This window comes from Epinephelus moara, chromosome 9 (genome assembly GCF_006386435.1).
Source record: "Epinephelus moara isolate mb chromosome 9, YSFRI_EMoa_1.0, whole genome shotgun sequence".
NCBI lineage: Eukaryota > Metazoa > Chordata > Actinopteri > Perciformes > Serranidae > Epinephelus > Epinephelus moara.
This window is the reverse complement of record NC_065514.1, coordinates 30565004-30585966: the sequence shown is the minus strand read 5'-3', so window position 1 is coordinate 30585966 and position 20963 is coordinate 30565004. Positions and strand designations below refer to the sequence as shown.

The window sequence follows — 20963 nt, the reverse complement described above, 5'->3', positions numbered from 1 at the left end:
ACCATCGTTGGGGAGATATATCATCAGGAGGAAAAGCGCCGCAGAGAGTGCATCACAAGGAGTGAAGTTGCGTCTTCTTTTCCTCGCAGATGACGGTTCGGGTTCATTCTCTCCTGTTGCGTGGTAAGTGTGGTCCATTCGCAAACTTTATAACTAAAAAAACTTTTCACTACTCTCTATCGACGAACTACTAACACCCTCTGCTGTTTCCCCCTCCTTCTTCCTTCCTTCCACTGTCTTCGTGGGTTCATTTATACACGCGAAACGCGTTCTCTGGCTGGCTGGATTGTCCGCTCGGGCTGCCGTACATACATGGCGGCGCAAGATGGCGACCTCTCTAAAGCAAGGCCCTTGCTATATATATATATATATAAATAAAAGCATAATTATAAGGCTACGAAAACCAAACGATTTTTTATAGCGATTACACACTTATATAAACATATTAATGGGTAGAATATTCAGATTCAGATTCAGATTGACAATAAACCATGCCAAATATTACACACTGGCCCTTTAAACACGAAAAAGGGTTTTGTTTGCAAAGTAACCTGTCAATAAAACAGGTGTTAACCTGAGTATCCTGTTGGCACTGGAACTTTGATTTCCTTTTGGTTCTCTGTGGTTTATCCTTCACCGGCTGGCACCCAGGAGAGAGGCACGGCTGTGCACGGAGTGTCTTCAGTTCTTTGAACACTTATTTGCTTTCTTGCCAAGTGTTAGTCGGTTAAATATCAAACTGGTGCCAGCAGATGGTTAACTTAACTTAGCATGAAGACTAAAAGCAGGGGGAAATGCTAGCCTGGCTCTGTCCAAAGGTAGACAAAAGCTGCTTACCAGCAACCCTAAATCTCACTTATTACCTACACTGAGAAAATCATGTATTCAGCATTTGTTTGTCAGTTTGTTAGCAGGATTACAGAAAAACAACTACTAATTTGAAAAAGTGCAGCATAGACCAAATAAATTAAATATCAAAGCAGATCTAAATCATGGGGCAGACACACATTTTTTTTTAATTTTTTTGCAGTGTACAACATTCATAGTCTGGGCCAGGATTGCACACGGCTCTCACCTTGGATGTCACAAGCAAACATGGAGGTGTGTGATCAACAGTGTTAGTGAAGGTTAGCTCACTGTCACCAGGGTAACCTGGTGGGGGCACAGTGAAGGTTGGGCCTTAAGGCGGAATTCTGCTCTACACAGAGCCTACGCTGTTGGCCTACAACATTGCAAGCATTTACACTCGTGTGGTGGCGTGTCTGTGTCGCTCTGCAGTAATAAAACCCTAGTTGGCGGTGGGGTTTGATCACGCGGTGGTGTGCAGTGCAGAGCTGTGGCGATTAGCTACCCAATGGGGACATAGATAATAACAGTTTTCTACTACATTAATGTGCTAAATGTTGTATATCACATCCTCAACATTGTGAGATAGGGAATTCTGTCTTCACTAAGGTCAGAGCTCTTTGAGTGCCCTTTTGGTTAATATGGTACATCTTGTTTGTTAAATCTGTACAAAGGTTGAAGTGTAAAAACAACAATTTGTGGTTTTATGTGGGGTCGTGAACCACATTATATCCTGGTCAGCCACAGAAATGGTGATGACAAGACTGCAGAAAGTCACTGTGTCCCGTCAAGAAATAGTCCCAGCATGTAACTCCCAGTAAAAAAATGTTATGTACTTGATGTAAAGTCAGATAGTTCACATAAAATTACATTGGTTAGGTTTAGGGAAGATACATGGTGACAATGTTCCAGAAAGTCACTCAAAATTCATTTGGTTTCACACAGTCCTGAACACCAGTCACCTTTGGGAAAGTCCTGTGTTTCTTAGACCCATCCAACAACTTATTTACTTATGTGGACTTTCGCTCTTTACTTCCTTCTTTACACCCATCAGCACATTATTTTTCGTAGGTATACATACATGAAATGCATGAGAACATCCTGCCTATTTAATGTACAAGGCAGATACAGGGTTATGTATTATGCATACATGTATGTATGTAAACACATGCACAAAACAGATGTGCAATAAGTGATAAATAACTGTAACATGCAAGTTTTAGTGCAAAGACTTTTATAATAGTGGAAGAGCAAGTTTTTTAGCATATGCACAAACACTGACAGCACGAAGAATGTGTCCTTGTGCTCACCTGGGCACAGTGTGTTGCAGGTGCTCTTCTGTACCGACATGCCCTCACAGAAGGCTCCCCCATTGAGAGGAGCTGGATTTGTGCAAGTGCGAGAACGTTTCTGCACACCGCGACCACAGCGTACATTACAGGGAGACCAGTCTGTCCACGACGACCAGCCTCCATTCACTGAGGGTGCCAAAGGATGAAAGGAAAGTGATCAACAGATACTGCAAGAATGGAAGCTGGCCTACTTTCTATTATAGTTTCTGTCATGAAAAACAGGGGTTCACTCAAAAGTGACAATGAACGTCTTATCAGGAAAAGTGACTGAGGTGTCTTTACAAAGATGATCAATGGTGACTTCCCCTCTGTCTTCTTCCTTCTTTGAGTTGTTGCCTAAAATATTGCAGGATGATTGACTAATCAGCTCATTTGCTGTCATACGACAGGAAGAAATACTAGTATTCAACCACTGTACATCTGTCAGACGCTATTGGGAGTAGTAAGCCTGTCTAGACTTCATTAGCATTAAGAAAATTAATGATTGATGGGCCTCAACAACGGGCTGTCAGAAAGAATTAGATCAAATCCTACTGCAGCTAAGTGTCCTCCCCTAAAAACATAAAAATAACAGGAGGAAAGGTCAGTAAAGTGAGCACAGAAACACTCCAATTAACAAGGTATTCCTCTGGTGTGAAAGGAGGTGGTGCTCGTATGACATTATAATTTCACTTATTCTCCTTTGTCTCCGCAGAGCTCTCTACAGGGCTATAAAAATGCTGGAAACACTGTCTGCTGGCCTGCAGCTATACAAAGCGTTCCGCGCAAGGTGTTCAGCACCGGCAGATAAAAGCCGGGGAGTTGTGACAGCCCACGTCATTGCCTTTCCACCATCAATAATTGAGTTCTTGTAAATATTGTGCCTGTGTCTTCTTGTTTTTACACTTGAGGGATCACTTGCCCATTACCTGCTCAATAGACTCTTGTGTGGAAAAAAAGACCACACGCTGCGGTTGAGCAGTGCTTTTTATATTAATGACTTTGGGGAATTTGCTTGAGGTGCCAATTTGACAGCCTACTTTTGTAGTGAAAATTGATATTTTGATACAGACAGGAAAGCTGTTTGACATTGTTTTGATCATCTGTACTGCAAATCTAAAGGATTCGACAGTCAAGTCTTTTTAGCTGAGATCTAACTTTAGACAAATAAGAAAATATAAATCTGAAGTTCTTACCATAGACTACAACAGTGGCTGTGGCACTGCGTCTTTTTGCCACAATGTTGCTGGCAACACAGGTATAGTTTCCGGAATCAGAGAGACGGGCTTCTGAGATGATCAGATTGTGGTCACCTCTTGTATCAACGGCGCCATCAGAGTTCAGAAGTTCTTCATTTTTCAGCCATTCAACCTGAAAACAGCAGAGTATATGCATGAGTAACTAACAGGCTTTAATGTAGACATGAACACTGTATGACATACTTTCATATTTACAACAATTTGATCAAATCACTGGGAAAGATCATCATTAAACCTACCAAGATCAAAACTAGGCCTTGCATAACTTAGTTAGCAAAAACCTCGACAGTTTGTCCAGCCATAACTGTGATTTATTAAATATTAATCAAGGAAACTAGCCTCAGGTTTATGAAGTTATATCCTGCAGGGCTGCTGACTTTGGGTACTTGGTTAGAGTGAGATTATGATGCCATGTGCCTACTTACCCGTACATTTAATCATGTACACATACTGTATGTGGACTCAATTTACCATCAGGGTGTAAAAAAATATGCAGCTTAGCCTGCACTCCCTGTCGGAATTTTTTTTTTTTTGGATAAACAAGATCTATTTTGATGCTTTATGCATCTGGCAAATTATTTTCATTCAAAGTGCACGTCCTTAATTGTTTAAAAATTAAAAAATTGTACCTCAAACTGTTTACTGTCCAATTAACTGTGAATTGTGATGTACAGAAAATTAGTTAGTAATTTGTATAACTACTGAGTAGAAACAGAATATTTAACAACTGCTATAATTGGAGAAACATTTAAATGTATTCATGTTAACAGTGCAATATAACTAAGTACATCGACTCAAGTATACTGTAGGCCTACTGAAGTGCATTTTTAAGGTACTTGTACTTTACATGATCATTTCCATTTTACGCAACTTTAGGCACATATTGTGTTTCTTACTGTTCTACTTAATTTGACAGCTTTAGTTAGTTAGTTTAACTTGAAAAAACTGTACGTTGATATTAGTTTAATGGATCATTAAATGGGTTTTCCTTCACTCACACATACAGTTAATGCAGTGTAGTGCCTGCACTGTTCACTTCTATATCATCTGCTGTCTGTCTGTCTGTCTGTCCGGTTTAAGAAAGTGCATTTGCACACAGAGTTTTGATTTTCACATATAGTAAAATGAATGAGTCATTTACTGTTTTAGTGTTTTTTGGAGCCACACATAATGTTGTGTAATGTGACTTCTGAAAGAGGATGTTGGGTCAGATCAATATTACTGTGCAGTTCATTCGATGTGTTTGGGGCACAATCTAAAGAGTACAGTAACTGCAATACACTCATTTGTCACCCAGGAAGAAAGTACCTGACTTCCCTAAAAACCTTTTAGGGGAGAAATTAAGTTATTGCTTTCTTTGTATTAGAAAAAAACAAAACATTGTGACAGTATTGATTGTTTCCACATATCTCCCCGTTAACCCTCTCAGATTGGTCTCATCTTGCCTTCGCTTTGTTCACTGACGATAAAAAAGATGACAGAAAATTACAACACTGCTGTCTTCTTAAGTGACAATTAACCGCTAAAAGGGGAGAATTATTAGGTGCTAAAGGTGAATGTGTGTCACAAGCCAGAAGTGTGATAGTTGGCAACCCCGGCCCAATGCACTTCTGTCTTCTTCAAGGCTCAGGTTTTTGGTTTGGCAGCATTAAAACTCAGTTCTGGGTGTGTTACCCTGTTGGTAGTGCACCCCAGCACACAGCAGCTTTTAGGTATTTTCCTGCTAGCAGACTAGAAGTGACAAGGAGGCACCTTCATGCAATACAAAGTCAATGTAGAGCAAGACAGTACCAAAGAATGTGTTTTGAAATACATTTATATATTTTAAATGTGCCATTTCTCTGATAGAAGATAATTCTGATTACAAGATTGAGGGTTCCTGGTAAAGGTATAACATGAATGACATCCATTCAGAGGGAGTAAGTAGGTAGGTCTCATCCTCTTCTCTTTACCAATTCAGCATCCGTGTAGTGAGTGAAAGTAATAAGGAATTACAAAATAAAGGACGCTATGTTGATGCTCCTCTCCTTGCATGGCTGGCCCTGTAAATTGCTATTAATGTGCCACTGGCTTGAGCTTTTCATTGAGAGAGACGAGCTGGGGCATGAGGGAGTGGGGTTTGATTTATGGCAGTGTATTTGAGGATTAAAAACTCCGCCCCACTGGGAGCTCCATGTGTTTGTGCACTGGGTTGCACTCCAGTGTGTTTGCGTGCGTATGTGTGTGTGTGTTTGTGGAGAGTGTCCATTTGCCAAGGGAATATAATAACAGCCAACAAACTCATAGATTGCTTTGCTCTTTCGAAGCACCCTGGATGAAAAAATTGAGCTGGGAAATCAATAAATCAGGAGTCATGTTGTCGCAAACGTTTTTTTCTCCTTTTGATGGCCATAGAAGTCTTTCATCATGTGCCTTTAATTTCACTCTTTTCATCATTTGGCTCCGGAGCTTTCAAGACAAACCAAGCAACCACACTGGTGGGCTGCTTCGGTCATTCTATCCGTCTAGGTCTTTATAGTTTTTTGCCTTTCGCTATTTCACACCTCCAATGTCTAATCAACCCCTATGTTGCCGTCAGTGCTGTATTACATTCTCCACAGCTGCCACCATTAATCTACTCAATTATGGAGGCAGCCTGTCTCTGCCAGGGTGGGAAAAAAGTGCAAAATTTCTATTTCAATCACAAAATTCACACTTATGTTGTGGTTTAATCATAGCAATTATTATTTTGCTTTTATGCATTTTAAAGGATTATTTATGCAGTCACATTATGTTCTTGTATTTTGCTTCATGCACTGACACATGCCCTTATCTATTTAGAGAGGTCTTCTAGTCTTACAAATATAGAGTAAAGTATGGTACACAGTTCGTCCTCTAATTGTACAAAGTTTGCCTTCTCTAATTCACTGCCGCCCTGTCTGGTATCTGGGAGCTGGGGAATTAACCTTGACAAGTGGGAGGTTTGTGGTTTATCACCCCTTCTGCAAATACCGCAGCCTCTTTCACAAAAGGATGACAGAGGTGAGCACTGTTGCTTTTTTTTAATTTTTTTTTACCAGGGTCACATTATACACAGTCTGTGTGTTGTCTGCAGTATTCGAAAAGATTCTCCCTAAAAGGCATCTCTGATGTCAGCGTGAGACGATGTAAAGGCTCTTTAAAAACAGGTTTGACCCTAAAAGCACGACTCTTGAGACCAGGCTGGTAAAATAAAAAGTTTACTGGAGGTCAAAAAATGGCGAAAGTCAAAACCAAGCAGCCCGAGAAAAAGGCTGGAACACTAAAGCAGAAGCACAATAGATGATGTGGTGGGGAATGAATAGAAGTGGAACAGTATATATGCTACTGGGCTGCTGGGTAAGTGGGAACAGGTGTGCAGGTGGGGAATCACATATGATTGGAAAAGCCTGGAACACAGGGGTTACTGCAGGGCAGGTGAGAGTGGCAGGATCTGAAACTACGAGAGAAAGTTGGTACATGGCAGGGGAAAAAACAGACAAGGAAAATGTGACACCAGGAAATGACTGACAATGTGAGACATGAAGCCTTTAGATGCTGTTGTATTATTAACAGCTCATTTTTCTAAGTTAACAACAGGTTATCTGGTGTTGTACAAGCAGCAGATTCCATGCAGACTATTTTAAAGGAGATCTATATGATATTCATAACATATCTAATATTCAGAGGTTGTCTGCACAGGGCTCTCAGCTAGAGGTGCTTGACTAGCAGCTAATAGCGAATGACGCTAACAATGTGAACAGTGCTAACAACGGCAACAGTACTGACAGAGCTAACAGCTGGGTTAATACTTCTGCCTTGAATCAATGATGTACCTACGATGTAGGCTCTGCATAGATGTGTATCCTACTCCATAGCCTGACGTGTACCTCCCCAGAAATGCATTCTCGAAACCCATCCGCTGTATTCGGCGTCTGACTTCCGGCAGACGGCGATACAGCCTCTGGGGGCAGACCCCCGATTTTTTGGCATTCCGGTTTGATTTGTGCGGAGAAGGCATATTTCCGTTTCCGTTTATATATAAGTAAATATGCTGAACCATTGCGATGGATTCAGAGTTTGCAGTGATGCCAATTATGTTCCGCCTCGTTAGTTCACCGCACAGACCGTTTAACCTGGCAACAACTGCAGCCGGCTCAAATGTGATTGGTCAATATCACGCGGACAACAAACAGCATACAACCGGAAACCAGGGCTCTTCCGCTCTTCTTCCGGAGGCAAGATCTCTGGGGTTTGCCTACAGACTCTACATTCACTGAATGTAGAGTCTGTATATAGAGACTACCAGAAATGTAACTACACGTTGCAAAGACACAGATGTCCTGTTTATTTTAGTAAAGTAAAAACCATTTCCCTCAGTGGAAACAAAGCTTTTATTTACTTTCATTTCACAGATAAGAAACAATAAATTGTGAAGAAAATGAAGCCCCTGCAAAATAGGATTTTAAGTCTTGTATGCCATTTCACAGATTCATATGAGTAGAGAAAAAGTCTGCTAGCTGCTAGGCTAATTTATGCAATTGGAAATGTCATAGGGTAATGCTAATGATGTTAGCATGACGTTTATGCAGGAAAACCCTGTCTTCTTGAGTCAACTGGTTTATCAGTGAAACATGTGAGTTATACTGTGGTTTAATTTTGTTGCTGTTAAGCCATGTTTTATGTGTGTTCTATGTGTGTTAGTTGCATCAATCAAATTTTACTGCACTTCACAGAAACTTAACACTGTGGCGTAGAAAACCCACCAAATAGGCTGAGGGTTGGCGTTACACCTCTGTAATGACGGCATCCCGATATTAGCATTAACCATGATATGAGTGCAGTGCAGAGCGGCTAGCCAGTAGATACACACACTGAACTCACATGCACTAACATGCATGAGCAACTGGACCGCCTACCACAACAGAGAAGCTGATATTGCAACACACACAGAAGACTCCATTCTCTGCTCAGAACACCATTACTCCACTATATTTTTACAGAGCAAACACTGGATTGCTGCTTTATGAATGCTCTGAATATTGCATAGAGTTCCTTTAAATCACAGCAACTTTATGTGCTGTTAAGATATGAGAAAAGGTCACATTCATTTAAAGAGGATGCAGCTCCTGGTCACCAGCTACTAGATAAGAGGAACTTTTATAATTATTCAAGTTCAGTGTTATAAGGTCAGTTGTGCAACTACAAACACTGTATATCAATTCAAGCACAAATTGCTATCTCTAGTCAGCATATTATGTTCAAATGACCTGAAAATTACTTGAAAATACACATTAATTTCAGGACAAAAAAATACAAACTAAAACTATTTTCCTGGAGGAAGCAGGTGGCTATAAACAAGTGTGATGGAGAAATATAATGCGGGGGAATTCACTGAATTGAAAATTAACCCTCAACCCTTTGTTCTCTCCTGACGCGTATTCAGATGGGACGCATGTTTATAGAGCAGTGCCAAAATTGAACTTGACAGGTACCAAGATTTAACCATTAAATTAAATATATTTCAACAGTTAGTGGATAATAATGTCACCTCAGGAAACACTGAGTAAAACTAAATGCATTGCCTAAAGCAAGAAATACAGAGATGTGCTACACTGTATTACATTATAAATATTTCTTTCAATGACAAATCTTATTTCTATGCTGATGTAGCAAGTAAACTTCTATTGTCTATTTTGCATCATTAATAAGTTATTAAAGCAATGCAGAGAAGTGTTATTTTCCCATTTACAATTTTCCATAGAGACAGTGCGATGTCATTGGTGTGTATTCATTTTTGTGTTACTGATAGACCTATTTGTGTGCAGGGTACACACCTGCACACATGTTGCACGATAACCCTATATAATGTTGGTACTGTAGGTGCAGGGTTGTCCAGCCCCTGCTGATAATGTTACACACATTACAAATTGCAGTAAAGGAACACAATCAAAGCTTCATTCTCCAGGTACAGTATAAACACTAGGCTTCTACTAAAGTGGCATCTGTGACAAGCCTGCCTCCTCTCTTGCTGTTTTGTATCTCTCTCTAAACCTTGGCTCAAGCCCTGATCCTATATTGACAATCCCTGTCGGCGGCATCTGATGCAGATTATGCCAATGTAACACTTGACGATAAGCTCATGGCTAACAATCAAAACTTTTTAGGTTGTTTACTATCAGACGGCAAAATACTGTCATAGTTGGGCTAACATGAGGCCAGAGATTGCTGTGGCCTGCCATTTATGAATGGATGTAACTGATACTGGAAACACAATTGTCTTCATGATAAAGACAAATAAACTGTACTTATTGTAGATCAGTCATGTCATGGTACCCACTCTGCTTAATGGGGTCAGTATCATCACCGATTTACACCAGAAAGTACCTCTCACCTACAAAGTGAACTGGTCATTTATCATTACATTATATTATCATCATCATTACTTCACCATTTGCCAAAAAAGGATGTGACATTTGCTCACCATTATGGCAACCAACTGCAAAGTGACTGGAACACATTGCAGAGCCCTCTGACATGCCACTCTACCTCTCCATCTGTCAGTACATTTACTCTGTTTTTAAGGACATTTTGAAGTGGTTTGATTGAGTACTTCTACTTTATGATACTATATACATCTACTCCATTACATCTCAGACAGAAAAACTGTACATTTTACTCCTATACATTTATGTAGGAGCTTTAGTTGCTTGATTCTTTGTAGATGTGATTATTAATAGAAAATATAATCTACTAATGTATCATTATGGATTAAGTACGGAAGCCCTTAGAGGCAAAGTGCAAAGCATCTTTTCGGCAGGCAGTGTTGGCCAAAATTCAAGTTTAACTCCTACATACAAGGTATTATCTCCCATGCATGGGATGTTATCTCCTATGTAGGAGATATTATCTCCTACTTTAAGGCTTAATTAGGCTGTTCTGAGAGCGATACAGCTGTGAAGCACGATACAAAGGGCACTGAAAGTTCAGCTAAATGCAGCAAAAACAAAAGGTTTACTATTCTCTGTTAACTACAAATGGAACTGTGCAGTGGCACCGGCATGACTCTCTTTCATATGCACAAAAACGCTCTTCCTTTGTGCCATAAATCGAGACAGAATTGCAGAGTGAAAACACGGTTTATTTTAGTAGAATATCTTCCACCTGTGATTTTTTATACAAATCACAGCCAACACTACTAATTTTGAGTTCATAGATTTACAATAGTGAGTGAAAAATAATACTTTGTTAGCTGATTTGTGCTGAGATCATTAAAAGGCAGGATAATGTTTACAAATCAAATGTAAAAGTGAACCATGCAATATCATTATGAGCAGCTGACAATTCACACTAATTTCCGAAAACAATTCTGACATGATAATGTAAATGTAATAATAAAAGTCACATAAAGCCACTGTGCTTTTACTGTATTATAAAATAAATGTACCAATTACCAGCATATCTAAATATTAAGTTTCCACTAAGGAAAAAAGGTTGCTTAAATCAATGTAATAAGAAATAATACAAACAAGCCATTTCACAGATCTACTCAAAATCAATGACTAACTGCAATGTTTACAAAAACAGACTAAAGGGGGATGACTGTGGTGTGGACTTCTGGGATTCTTGTGTCACCAGAGTCTGTTCAGTTGCACAAACATGCACTATTTCAGTGCATTTTATGTCTGCCAGAACCTTGCAACCGCACTTAAAAAGACAGCAACTTTCTAATCAATCCTTTTTAGTTGGTATCGATAACAACTGAGCCAGGTCTGAGTGTTGAAGTATCGATTACTGTGATATGGATCTGCCCTTCACTAAGGATCACTCAGTCACCTCTCTGCAATACTGTTGAAGTGTTTAAGATGCAACGTGTTTGTGACGCTCTCTGTCCCACAACTGGCTGCACTGTATGTATTAACAAATGGATGAAGGGTTTTGACCTGTGTTTTGGTTCTGATAACACATTTAAGACACTTAAGTAAATGGAAAAATACTAGTTTTGATTTGAAATTCATGAATGAATGGGAAATAGTGTGAAAATGTGTTTAAAGAAGCGAGAAGCTCACACAAACCCCCCTAATCAGGAACAGAGTTAGAAGCAGCACTCAGATCTTTCACTAAATTGAAAGTAGCAATACCACAGTGTGGAAATACTGTTACAAATTAAATTCCTGCATTCAAAATCTTACTTAATTAGATGTACAAAAGTATTAACATCAATATACACTTCAAATACCAAAAATAAAAGTACTCATTATGCAGACTGGCACATCTCAAAATAATAGATTTATCGTATTAGTAGCTAATGACTATTGATGCATTAATGTGCAATCATGGCTAATGTTGCAGCTGGAAAAGTCTGGCCTAATTTTATGTTCTGTATGTATTTATGGGTAGCTTCAATTATTTCAAAACATCATCATTCATTCGCTGATTTATATTTTGTACTACACAGTTGAGGAGGTTCTTATCTGGCACAACTTCCAATGCAGGAAATTCATCTTTAAAAAGCTGGACCACCAAGAAACTGGAGCGGAAGCTTGATGGGATTTTAACCTTGCAATAGTCTGGTTGGCAAATATTTAGCCTTTAGTCCTTATAAATTGTTTAGTGCACTCGGTCTTTAACTGTAAAACCGTTGGCAACATGCCTGCCCTAGAAGTTACAGATGCATATGCAATCAAACAGAGCAAGGACAGAGTTAAAGCCTGTAGAAGACAGACCTGTCCTCAAACTTTCTGAGCATGCCACAACACGTACCAAAGGCTCGACTAAAGCAGTGGTGTATGATCTCTACAATGCATATGATTACACCATTGGTCCTATGGATAAGACCATTCAGAAGACAGACGTCCCAGATAGCAGTTCTGCATGGCTGCCATGGGAGAGTTGCACCAAGATCTGGACTGGCAGCAAGACACTTCATTGGCGTTGGTGCTGGGGTTGTAGATGAAGACTATAGGGGAGATGTGGGAGTTGTGCTACTCAACTACAGCAAGGACACATTTGGTGTGAAAAAGGGTGACAGAGTTGCTCAGCTGGTGTGTGAGGTTGAATGTGGAGCTGGAGGATTTGGATCAGCTGGCTTAAACTAAAAGTGACCAAATATAATTAATGTATAAATTAATAAATATCCTTTTTTGTTAAAAAAAGGTGGGCAGCTGTGGCAGGAGCTAGAGTGGGTTGTCCACTAACCAGAAAATCAGCGATTCGATCCGCAGCTTCTCCAGTCTGCATGTCGAAGTATCCTTGGGCAGATACTAAACCCCAAACTGCTCCAAAGTTGGTTTAAACTGAGTAGCAGATGGCACCTTGTATGGGTGAATGTGACATGTATTGTAAAAGCACTTTGAGTAGTCAGGAGATTAGAAAGGCACTGAACAACTGCAGGTCCATGTACCTTTTACCATTAATAATCTGAATCTGCAAAGTAACATGTATCTAAAGCTGCTAAGTAAATGTTGTTGAAAGTGTTATATATCCTTTTGCAATGTAGTGGAGTAGAAGCATAAAGTAACATAAAATGTACTGTAGTATGGTGATTGAGCGCATTTATTTAGTTGCGTTCCACCACTACCACCAAAACTATAAAGGCATTTGTAAAAGTGAAGTCAAATAAACAGAAAAGGAAATGTGTAGCAGCCACAGTTGCTGTCTTCTTCAGTGTAACTGACCACATAATTGTTCCTTTAGTCTTTCTGTGATCGTAGGAGTGGAATATATGTGAATTCTCTTTGGTGGCGAGTGTTCTTTTGCCAGGGCCCTTATCTCAGGGAATTCTTACGCTAAAGTAAATTAAAATAATCGTCTTGTGCTGGTTGGTTTTTCTGTCTCATGTTTTTACTTTGATTTATCCCTCTCACTCTGGCCCTCCTTTAGTGTTTTCCAGTGTTCACTGTAGGAAGCGTACAAACCCAGAGTGCGATTTGCATTCTGTGTCAGTCCTAGAGTCTCCCCTTTGGGGTAAAGCGATAGAGAGATGCACATGCTGATGAGAAGGCAGGGACAGGACAGACTCAAATGAGCCTGATAAGCCAGTGCCTGGGGAGGACAGGAAACGGATTTGCTTAATTGGCAAATTTGTTCCACTTAGATAGCAGCAACCAGTGTTGAACTACACCACACCTAACCCAGCCGGCTGAGCCTTACGGCAGTCTGCTGGTGGCAGGGCTACGCGGTGTCAAGGTCACCGTGTTGACCATTAAACAGCAGCTAATTTAAACCGAAGCTAATGAAAACTGATCCACACTGTGTCCCTCTGAAAGTTTTCCTTGTAACTTTCATCTTATTTAGTAACAGATCACTTCCAGCTGGAGGAGAGAGAGCAAATGAAATAAACTCATTATATATATTGAAAGTAGCATCAAATGGTCAGCAGGGGCTCCATGAAGCATGCAGCAGAGTATCATTTTTCTGATAGCTTCAAGCTGTTTGAAGAGGGTGAGATGAGAGAGCCAAAGGCCCGGAGCAATCTGTGTGTGAGTGCAGATAGGTATCATCTTAAACTTGACACCCCAAAAAAGTATGTCCAGTTCAAGTCATTCCAGATCCTCCCTGCATCAGGCCTAGACACTCAATTATTCTGAAAGCAAATGTAATGACCTACATTTACAATTGTTTCAATGGGAAGTGAAAGTGACATGAAGACGATTACAAAGCATTGCAGTAGGTTTTGTTCCATCTGATTCAATTAAGGTTGAGTTTCATTAACAAGCGCCCTTCCTCCTCTCACTTCCCTCATTCCTGCACCCTCTCCGCCTTCCCTCAGTCATGTATGGCCTTTTCTCAATGCAACAATGACTTTCATGAAATCACATTAAACAAATGAGCCCTCCAAATCTGACAGCAGCATATTCTAGAGGCGGGGGTGGCTAAACCCTTGTTGTGTCCTTGGTTTATCTCCGCACCGTCTCTGGAAATGTTATGTTCATCACTGAATAATTACATTTTAAGTACTTCAAATGACTTTGGATGAGAGGCTTGATGATTAATTACACTTGGTATAGAATACTTGGGCGGTTAATGTGAGGCTAATGATTGTAAAACAGTTTTTTTCTAAAGTTATTGGAGACCTTTTTTTTTCCTCTCCACCAGTAAACTTTTACCCTCACAACAGCAGCCACAGTTTTCACTTCACTTGTTCAGAGCTGGCAAGGCTCAACAGCTATTTGCTTGGATGTCATTTTAAGTAGGCTGTATAATAGATGTTTGACGGTTCTCTCCAACAGTCAGACTGGATAAAATAATCACTTTCCTGGTTGTGACAAATACCTCCTAAAACGCTTATTTAATAAATTTGAGGCCTAAAAATAGGCCATGTTGTTCCAGAGTCATGCTTCAGTTAATATTTACAACACCTACATGTATTTTAAATGTGTTTTTATGTGTTTGGAAATTTCAAACGGCCCCTATACTGATTGGTTGAGCTTTCAGCAACTGAGCTTAATCAGTCATCAGTATTATATTTTTTTAATAACATTCCATAATGACATCTAAGCTTGAGATGTGTAGTGTCGTTTTGTAAAGCTATAAAATCTTGAGTAGTAAATAAAAAAGTGTAATTTTCTGTGACAGTCATGTTCCCTGATGGTGCTCTAATTGTTTTCTTTGAGCTACATTAATTATGCTGTCATCATTACAGCCATGATTCTTAACCTCCAGGGATTGTGATTTCAGTAGACTTTGTTTTCAAGTCAAACTGAACTTGAAATTCCCCATAATGTTTGGTGTAGGAAAGTAAAGAACACATTACTATAACTCCTCTGCATAGTTCACATTTTACAATAGAGTACAAAACTGTTTTTTGACATATTTTTGAAAACTGTATCTAAGCTTTAGGCCTCTGAGTGGGCGTTTCCCAAGACAGCAGTTGTGACGGTGATACCAGATTTTTCCCCCCACTGTTAGTGATCTGACACCTGTCCCTATACTAGTAGGTATTCAGTTTTCAGTTTTGGGATTTGAATATTTTTTTTCATTTATATCATGCCATGATATTAACATTGACTGCCACATATTGTCTTTAAAAAAAAAAAACACTATTTAAAATGGGTAAAATCTTATGTCACTGTCACACAGTGACGGGGCCAACTGTTAGTATCACACAGCTAATGTTATCTAATGGTTATTAACGGGTTTAACTGCTGTCAAGCTGTTAGTATCGATATGAGTTTGTTGGCTCTGAAAGGCTCTGGAGACACACCTCCAGTGTTGCATCTAACGTGTGGAACAGAAAAACTAGATCTTAGTAATTATAAACATAAATTTCAAATCTTAAAGTTATTGAAGGTATGCTGTTTGTGGACTGCACAGTGCTTTTTCAGGTGTTGTCTCAGATTCAGAGCATATTAGGCTATTATGAGCATTTTTGCTCATATGAGAAATGCATTCACAGTAAGAAAAAATGTCACAATCTGTTACAATGTCGCAAAAAATGCACAGATAGGGCCTTGTTCAACTGAACCTTGGGAATACAAACATGCATAAAACACAGAAGCTTTGAGAAATTACATAAACAACACAAGTATTTGGGACAGCCCTACCCTATAAAACATTCAACATTTGGAAGGACCCATCATACTGATGAGTACATATTCCTCTTAGAAAGTGGAACCTAGAAAACTCAGCATGACTAATTAGCTTCCATGCTGAATGTAGCCTGACTTGCTAACATTAGAACTGATTCCCACTAGGTCAGGGGTCAGCAACCTTTACAATCAAAAGAGCCATTTTTGACCAAAAACAAAACAAAAACGGTCTGGAGCCACAAAACATGTGAGTCTTATGATGGTAACAAATAGTATTGCGTATAAAATAGCCTATCAACATTACTAATAGGTCTAAATGGAGCATTCATATGTTTTAGCACAAGGTGGCTCGTCAGCAGTGGGCTATTTATAAACATTTAGTCAGAGTTTCTGTCCACCCTTTATTAATGTCGCCATTTTCTTTTGAGACTTTTAAGTTTTTGGATTTGGAGTCAGTAGCTAGCCTTGATAGGGAGATTCAAGACTAGCCAACACTACTGAGGTTCATTTACACATAACCCGAGCAACGTTTAGAGGTAAAGGTGCCAGGCCGTAGACGTAGTTGACAAAATGTTTTTAATTCTGTAGGCTACACATTTTTACAACTAGAGAATGTAAGAATTTCTTTAGGCCTACAACAATGATGCGGTAGGCAGCCTGCAGCTCTGTGGCTCCAGAGCTGCAGGCTGCCTACCGCTGCACTGGGTGCTACTTCTTTGTTTGTTATTTCAGCATCCGCTAAGGCAGCTCCCACATATCCCACAGTGGTCTTTCATGCGTCCAGTTGTTGTGATGAACAACAACCACTGTGTCAATACAGCAGCAGGTCGTCCTGTGACCTCAGGGCTCTGGCTTCTGTTTGGCGATTACATTCTGACCAAATAAGTACACAAGTCCAAAAACTAACACTGAGCACATCCAGTATATATTGACTTCTTAGCAAAAGGGGATTTTAATTTCAGTTTGGCTTTAATAAAAATGATTATGTGATTATCATGCCCTAAACAGAACCAATAATGTAATAACTTCAACATCACAGTGCATATAATCTGTATTCTAAACTGCTCCCTGTCTATAAAAAGTGGAGCCAAGTGAAAAGATTTGGCCATCTTGACTCTTGTCACCAATAAACTGAAGCGGACTTAAGCTGTTTTACGATGATACATTCTCTGTGGTCGGACTTACAGCGTGCACAGATTATTGCCTCTATCACTGCTGGGACAGATAATATGGCATTCTCTGATTTTCATTAACATCCTACACAGCAGCCCAGTAAACTCCCGGGTGGCTTAGTTACAGCGAGATGCGGATAAAGTTCTTCCCTCTCTCTTGCTGTTAGTGTTGCCTCTGAGAACACGAAGAGAGCGGCGACATAAGGGGATTTCAAGCTGTAAAGTCGGCTGTACAGCGTTTATGTCTTAAAACAGCATGCAAAGTTGGAAGTCATTTCATTTGCATCAGGTCAACTCAGCAATTACTGCAACTGTTAAAGTATTAATTTCCATCAGGATCCGTTACAAATTGCAGGAATATGAAACATTCAAATGAATGTCATGACCAAAATAAATATGCCTTGGAATACACATAGGGTTCAACAGAACACACTGCACCATGACCTCAATTCCTTAAACTCAAACTGTAGCTGAGCTACAGCTTCTCTCTGAGCCAAATTTCACAGCGCTGGTTACAAAAAAAGGCTTTAACCTCTCAGCAATGCCTTAAGTCATGAAACCAGAAGTACAGTCACATCCCCAACTCTTGATGCAAGTATTTTTTTCCCGGAGCAAGTCATACTGGAGGGAGCTGGATTTGTCCCTGCATTATTTACTATTACCATTCTCTTTGTTAGCCAGAGTCACATTAATGAATGCATGAGCCGTTGCCTATTTGATGACCACAATGCATGGGGGAGACTCGTGGTACACCGATGCTCCATTTGTGAGAGCTGAATCATTCATCACACCACACACACACCAACACACACACACACACAGAAGGAACAAACCCAGTTTTACGTGCGCTATGTGTGCTGTGGAAGGAGTGCATGGTCATCTTTAAGGAGTCTTAAAGCCCTTATCTACTTTTGTCTTGCAATCAACGTTTTATTAACATGAAAATACAGAACAAACAGCCAGCTGGAGGACATGTGTGGGCTATATCCTTTAGGTACATGTTTACTAACAAGTGTTGACTTTCAGCTTGAATTAAAAGAGGACCTAATATTCTCATTTTTAGGCTCCTACTTCTAACTACGGTTTCTACTAGAACATGTTTAATCTTCAAAAAAACACATTATTTTCCTCATACTGTCTGTGCTGGAACACCTGTATTCACACTCTGTCTGAGGACGCTCCATTTTAGTGCCTGTGTTTTTAATCCATCATTCCAAAATATCCCACTCTGCTCTGACGGGTCATCGTTCAAGTCTTCCGCATCTTGCTGTCACTGCACCATCATTGCAGCCAGGGAATGACTGTAAGTGAGAATCGCAACACTTTCTACCCAGGGGTTTCCTAGGGGTGGAGAAAAAAATTGATACAGCATAGTATCGCGATATTTTTGTGTGGCAATATTGTATCGTCACAAAGTGCCAAATATCAATTTTTTATTATATAAATTATTAGTATGATGAATACAAATTAAACTACTAGAATCATGTAATCAATTGCGTTTTCAGTCCACTCGATACATTTTGCTGCTGCTGCAAAAATGGCTGAAGTGTGATGAACAGACTGAAAATGTTTTAGATAAAACAGATGTTGACAAAGTTTTCCTTTGGGGACTTTGATCATATTTTATCATAATACTCACTATATCACAACATATTTTAAAATTGCAATAACACTGTATCATGACCAAAATATCATGATAATATCGTATCATGGATCCTCTGGTGATTCCCATCCCTAATGTTTCCCTGACATGAGCATGTAACAGTGTCAGCTACATAATGTAAACACATGCAGTAGCATATCTGGATCAGATGATCATATAAATAAATCTGTCATGAGCTTGTCACCTTGTTCCCAAAGTATTTTCCATATCCCAGTGGTTTTTTGGCTGATACTCTAAACAGTGAAACAAAGAGGTGGGTATACCTTCCACTACACCACTGGCAGTAATGACCTGCCAGGTATGCATGGCAGGCTTATTTGTGCTTGTTCAATTTTTGCATACTCAGTTGGACAGTCAACCTTTAAGTGTGTTAGTCTGACATGACCCTGTGGTTTGTTTCTTAAACCTTTTTCAGTCATTTTGTCAGAATACAAATAACTAAAAATGGAAACATCTTACTTTGTAGCATCACATTTTTCCTCGCTATAGATTCTGCAGTGTAAACTATTTGAAACAAAGTAAGACACAAAATGTATGTTACTTTTACAGTAGCGGAAATACACCTATTCCATGTGTGAATTTATGATTAATGGCAGGAAAACGTGATGTAGACTTTCCCCTGTAATCAGTTATTGAGGTTTTAAAGTGCAAGTCAGCTCTTTAACCTCATCATTGTTTCATAAGCCAATGTGCTGGAAGAGAGCCAAACTCAGGAAAAAGGATCACTGCCCTAATCAATCAGGCTGCGCTGAATGTAATTAAAAGGTTTATCTTATAGATGAAACATCAATCATTTTCAGCTGATCATATTTAAGAATATAAACATGTCTGTTTTGCTGCTGTGTACAAACATCACGGACTGTAAACAAAGCTTTTACTATTAGCACCATAAAAGATTCATAACTTATGAGTCAGTGGATGAAAAGACCTGTCAGTCAATTTGGGAGAAGTAGCAGGGTTCTAGTCCTGTGCTTTGAAATGTGCTGGTAGGGCTGTCACTTTGTTTACGTATGGATCGTGGACTGTGCCTTTAAGTAAATGCAAAGCTTCAGATGCTTGGGCACACAGGCTTTGATATTGACACATCTGCCTGCTGAGCCTTCACATGAAGGCGCACAACATCAGAGCGCAGCACAACACACACCACTCAACAGGACTGTCCGCAAGAGCCTCATTTCATATTCATAGTAAAAATTAAAATGGAAACGGCAGGCTCTCTCTTTCAGTCACACACACACTAACACACACACACACACACACACACACACACACAAACACGCCAAGGAGGGAGAGAGGGAATGATAGTGAGAGTGAAATGAATACATGACATCTAAATAAGTTATAGCCGTACATCCTTTTACCAGAGAACATAGCGATGCACATGGATAGATATTACTCCCAGTATGTGAATGATCTCTCTGCCTTGAACAGAGTGAGCCTGAGAAACTAAACAAACGGCAGCTTCAGCTCATCAACTGCAGCTCTGGCTCATACTAAACTGAAGGAAAAAGCGCATATGTGTCTGTGGCTGGAGAGTAACAAAACATTGTATCATGAATATAGAGTTACACTGCAAGTAAACCAGACGGATGACTGCTCCTCTCCAGGCAACACAGGAGAAAATGTTGGTTGTTTGAAGTGCAAGAAGCCCTCACCTCAGCCACAGGCACTCCCTCTGGGGGACGACAGTGCAACACAATCATGCCATTCAGAGGCACCTCGGTGCCTTGGGGGTCCTGCTCAAAGTTCTTCCTCAGGTCTAGGGAAGAGAATAAACAACCTGTATTAAAGAACAACTACAACAACGTGAGGGGGAACTTGTACATGTGTGACCTTCTTCCGTTCACATACATGAACATGGAAAAGAATGACGGCTTCTACAACATCATGCCACCAGTTTGAGGAATAACCTTTTCAGGGACAATAAGGTCAGTCAGTATCAAAGTGACATGTTGCTTACAGGCGATCCGGACAGTTGCCTTGCGGCTCTTGGAGGTTCCCAGGTGACTCCAGGCGACACACAGACACCAGTAATCCTCCGGGCCATGGAAGTCCTCCACCTGCTGACGTGACACGTTGATCATCACCTCGCGGATCTTTAGCCCTGCAGACAAGACGGTTGATTGCTTAGATTGGCTTTCATTATCTCAATAAGAGTGTGATCA

At 39.9% G+C, this 20963-nt stretch overlaps 1 protein-coding gene across 1 annotated transcript in view; it reads right to left on the bottom strand.

The window, feature by feature from the left end:
- The window catches only part of LOC126395706 (netrin receptor UNC5D-like), a 231406-nt gene that overhangs the window by 36308 nt on the left and 174135 nt on the right, over nucleotides 1-20963 (bottom strand). The window contains exons 3-6 of the mRNA XM_050053364.1: nucleotides 20759-20902; nucleotides 20454-20557; nucleotides 3374-3548; nucleotides 2157-2324 (exon numbers count right to left, since the gene is read on the bottom strand). Coding sequence (XP_049909321.1) covers nucleotides 2157-2324; nucleotides 3374-3548; nucleotides 20454-20557; nucleotides 20759-20902 — 591 coding nt within the window. The remainder of the gene's footprint in view (nucleotides 1-2156; nucleotides 2325-3373; nucleotides 3549-20453; nucleotides 20558-20758; nucleotides 20903-20963) is intronic.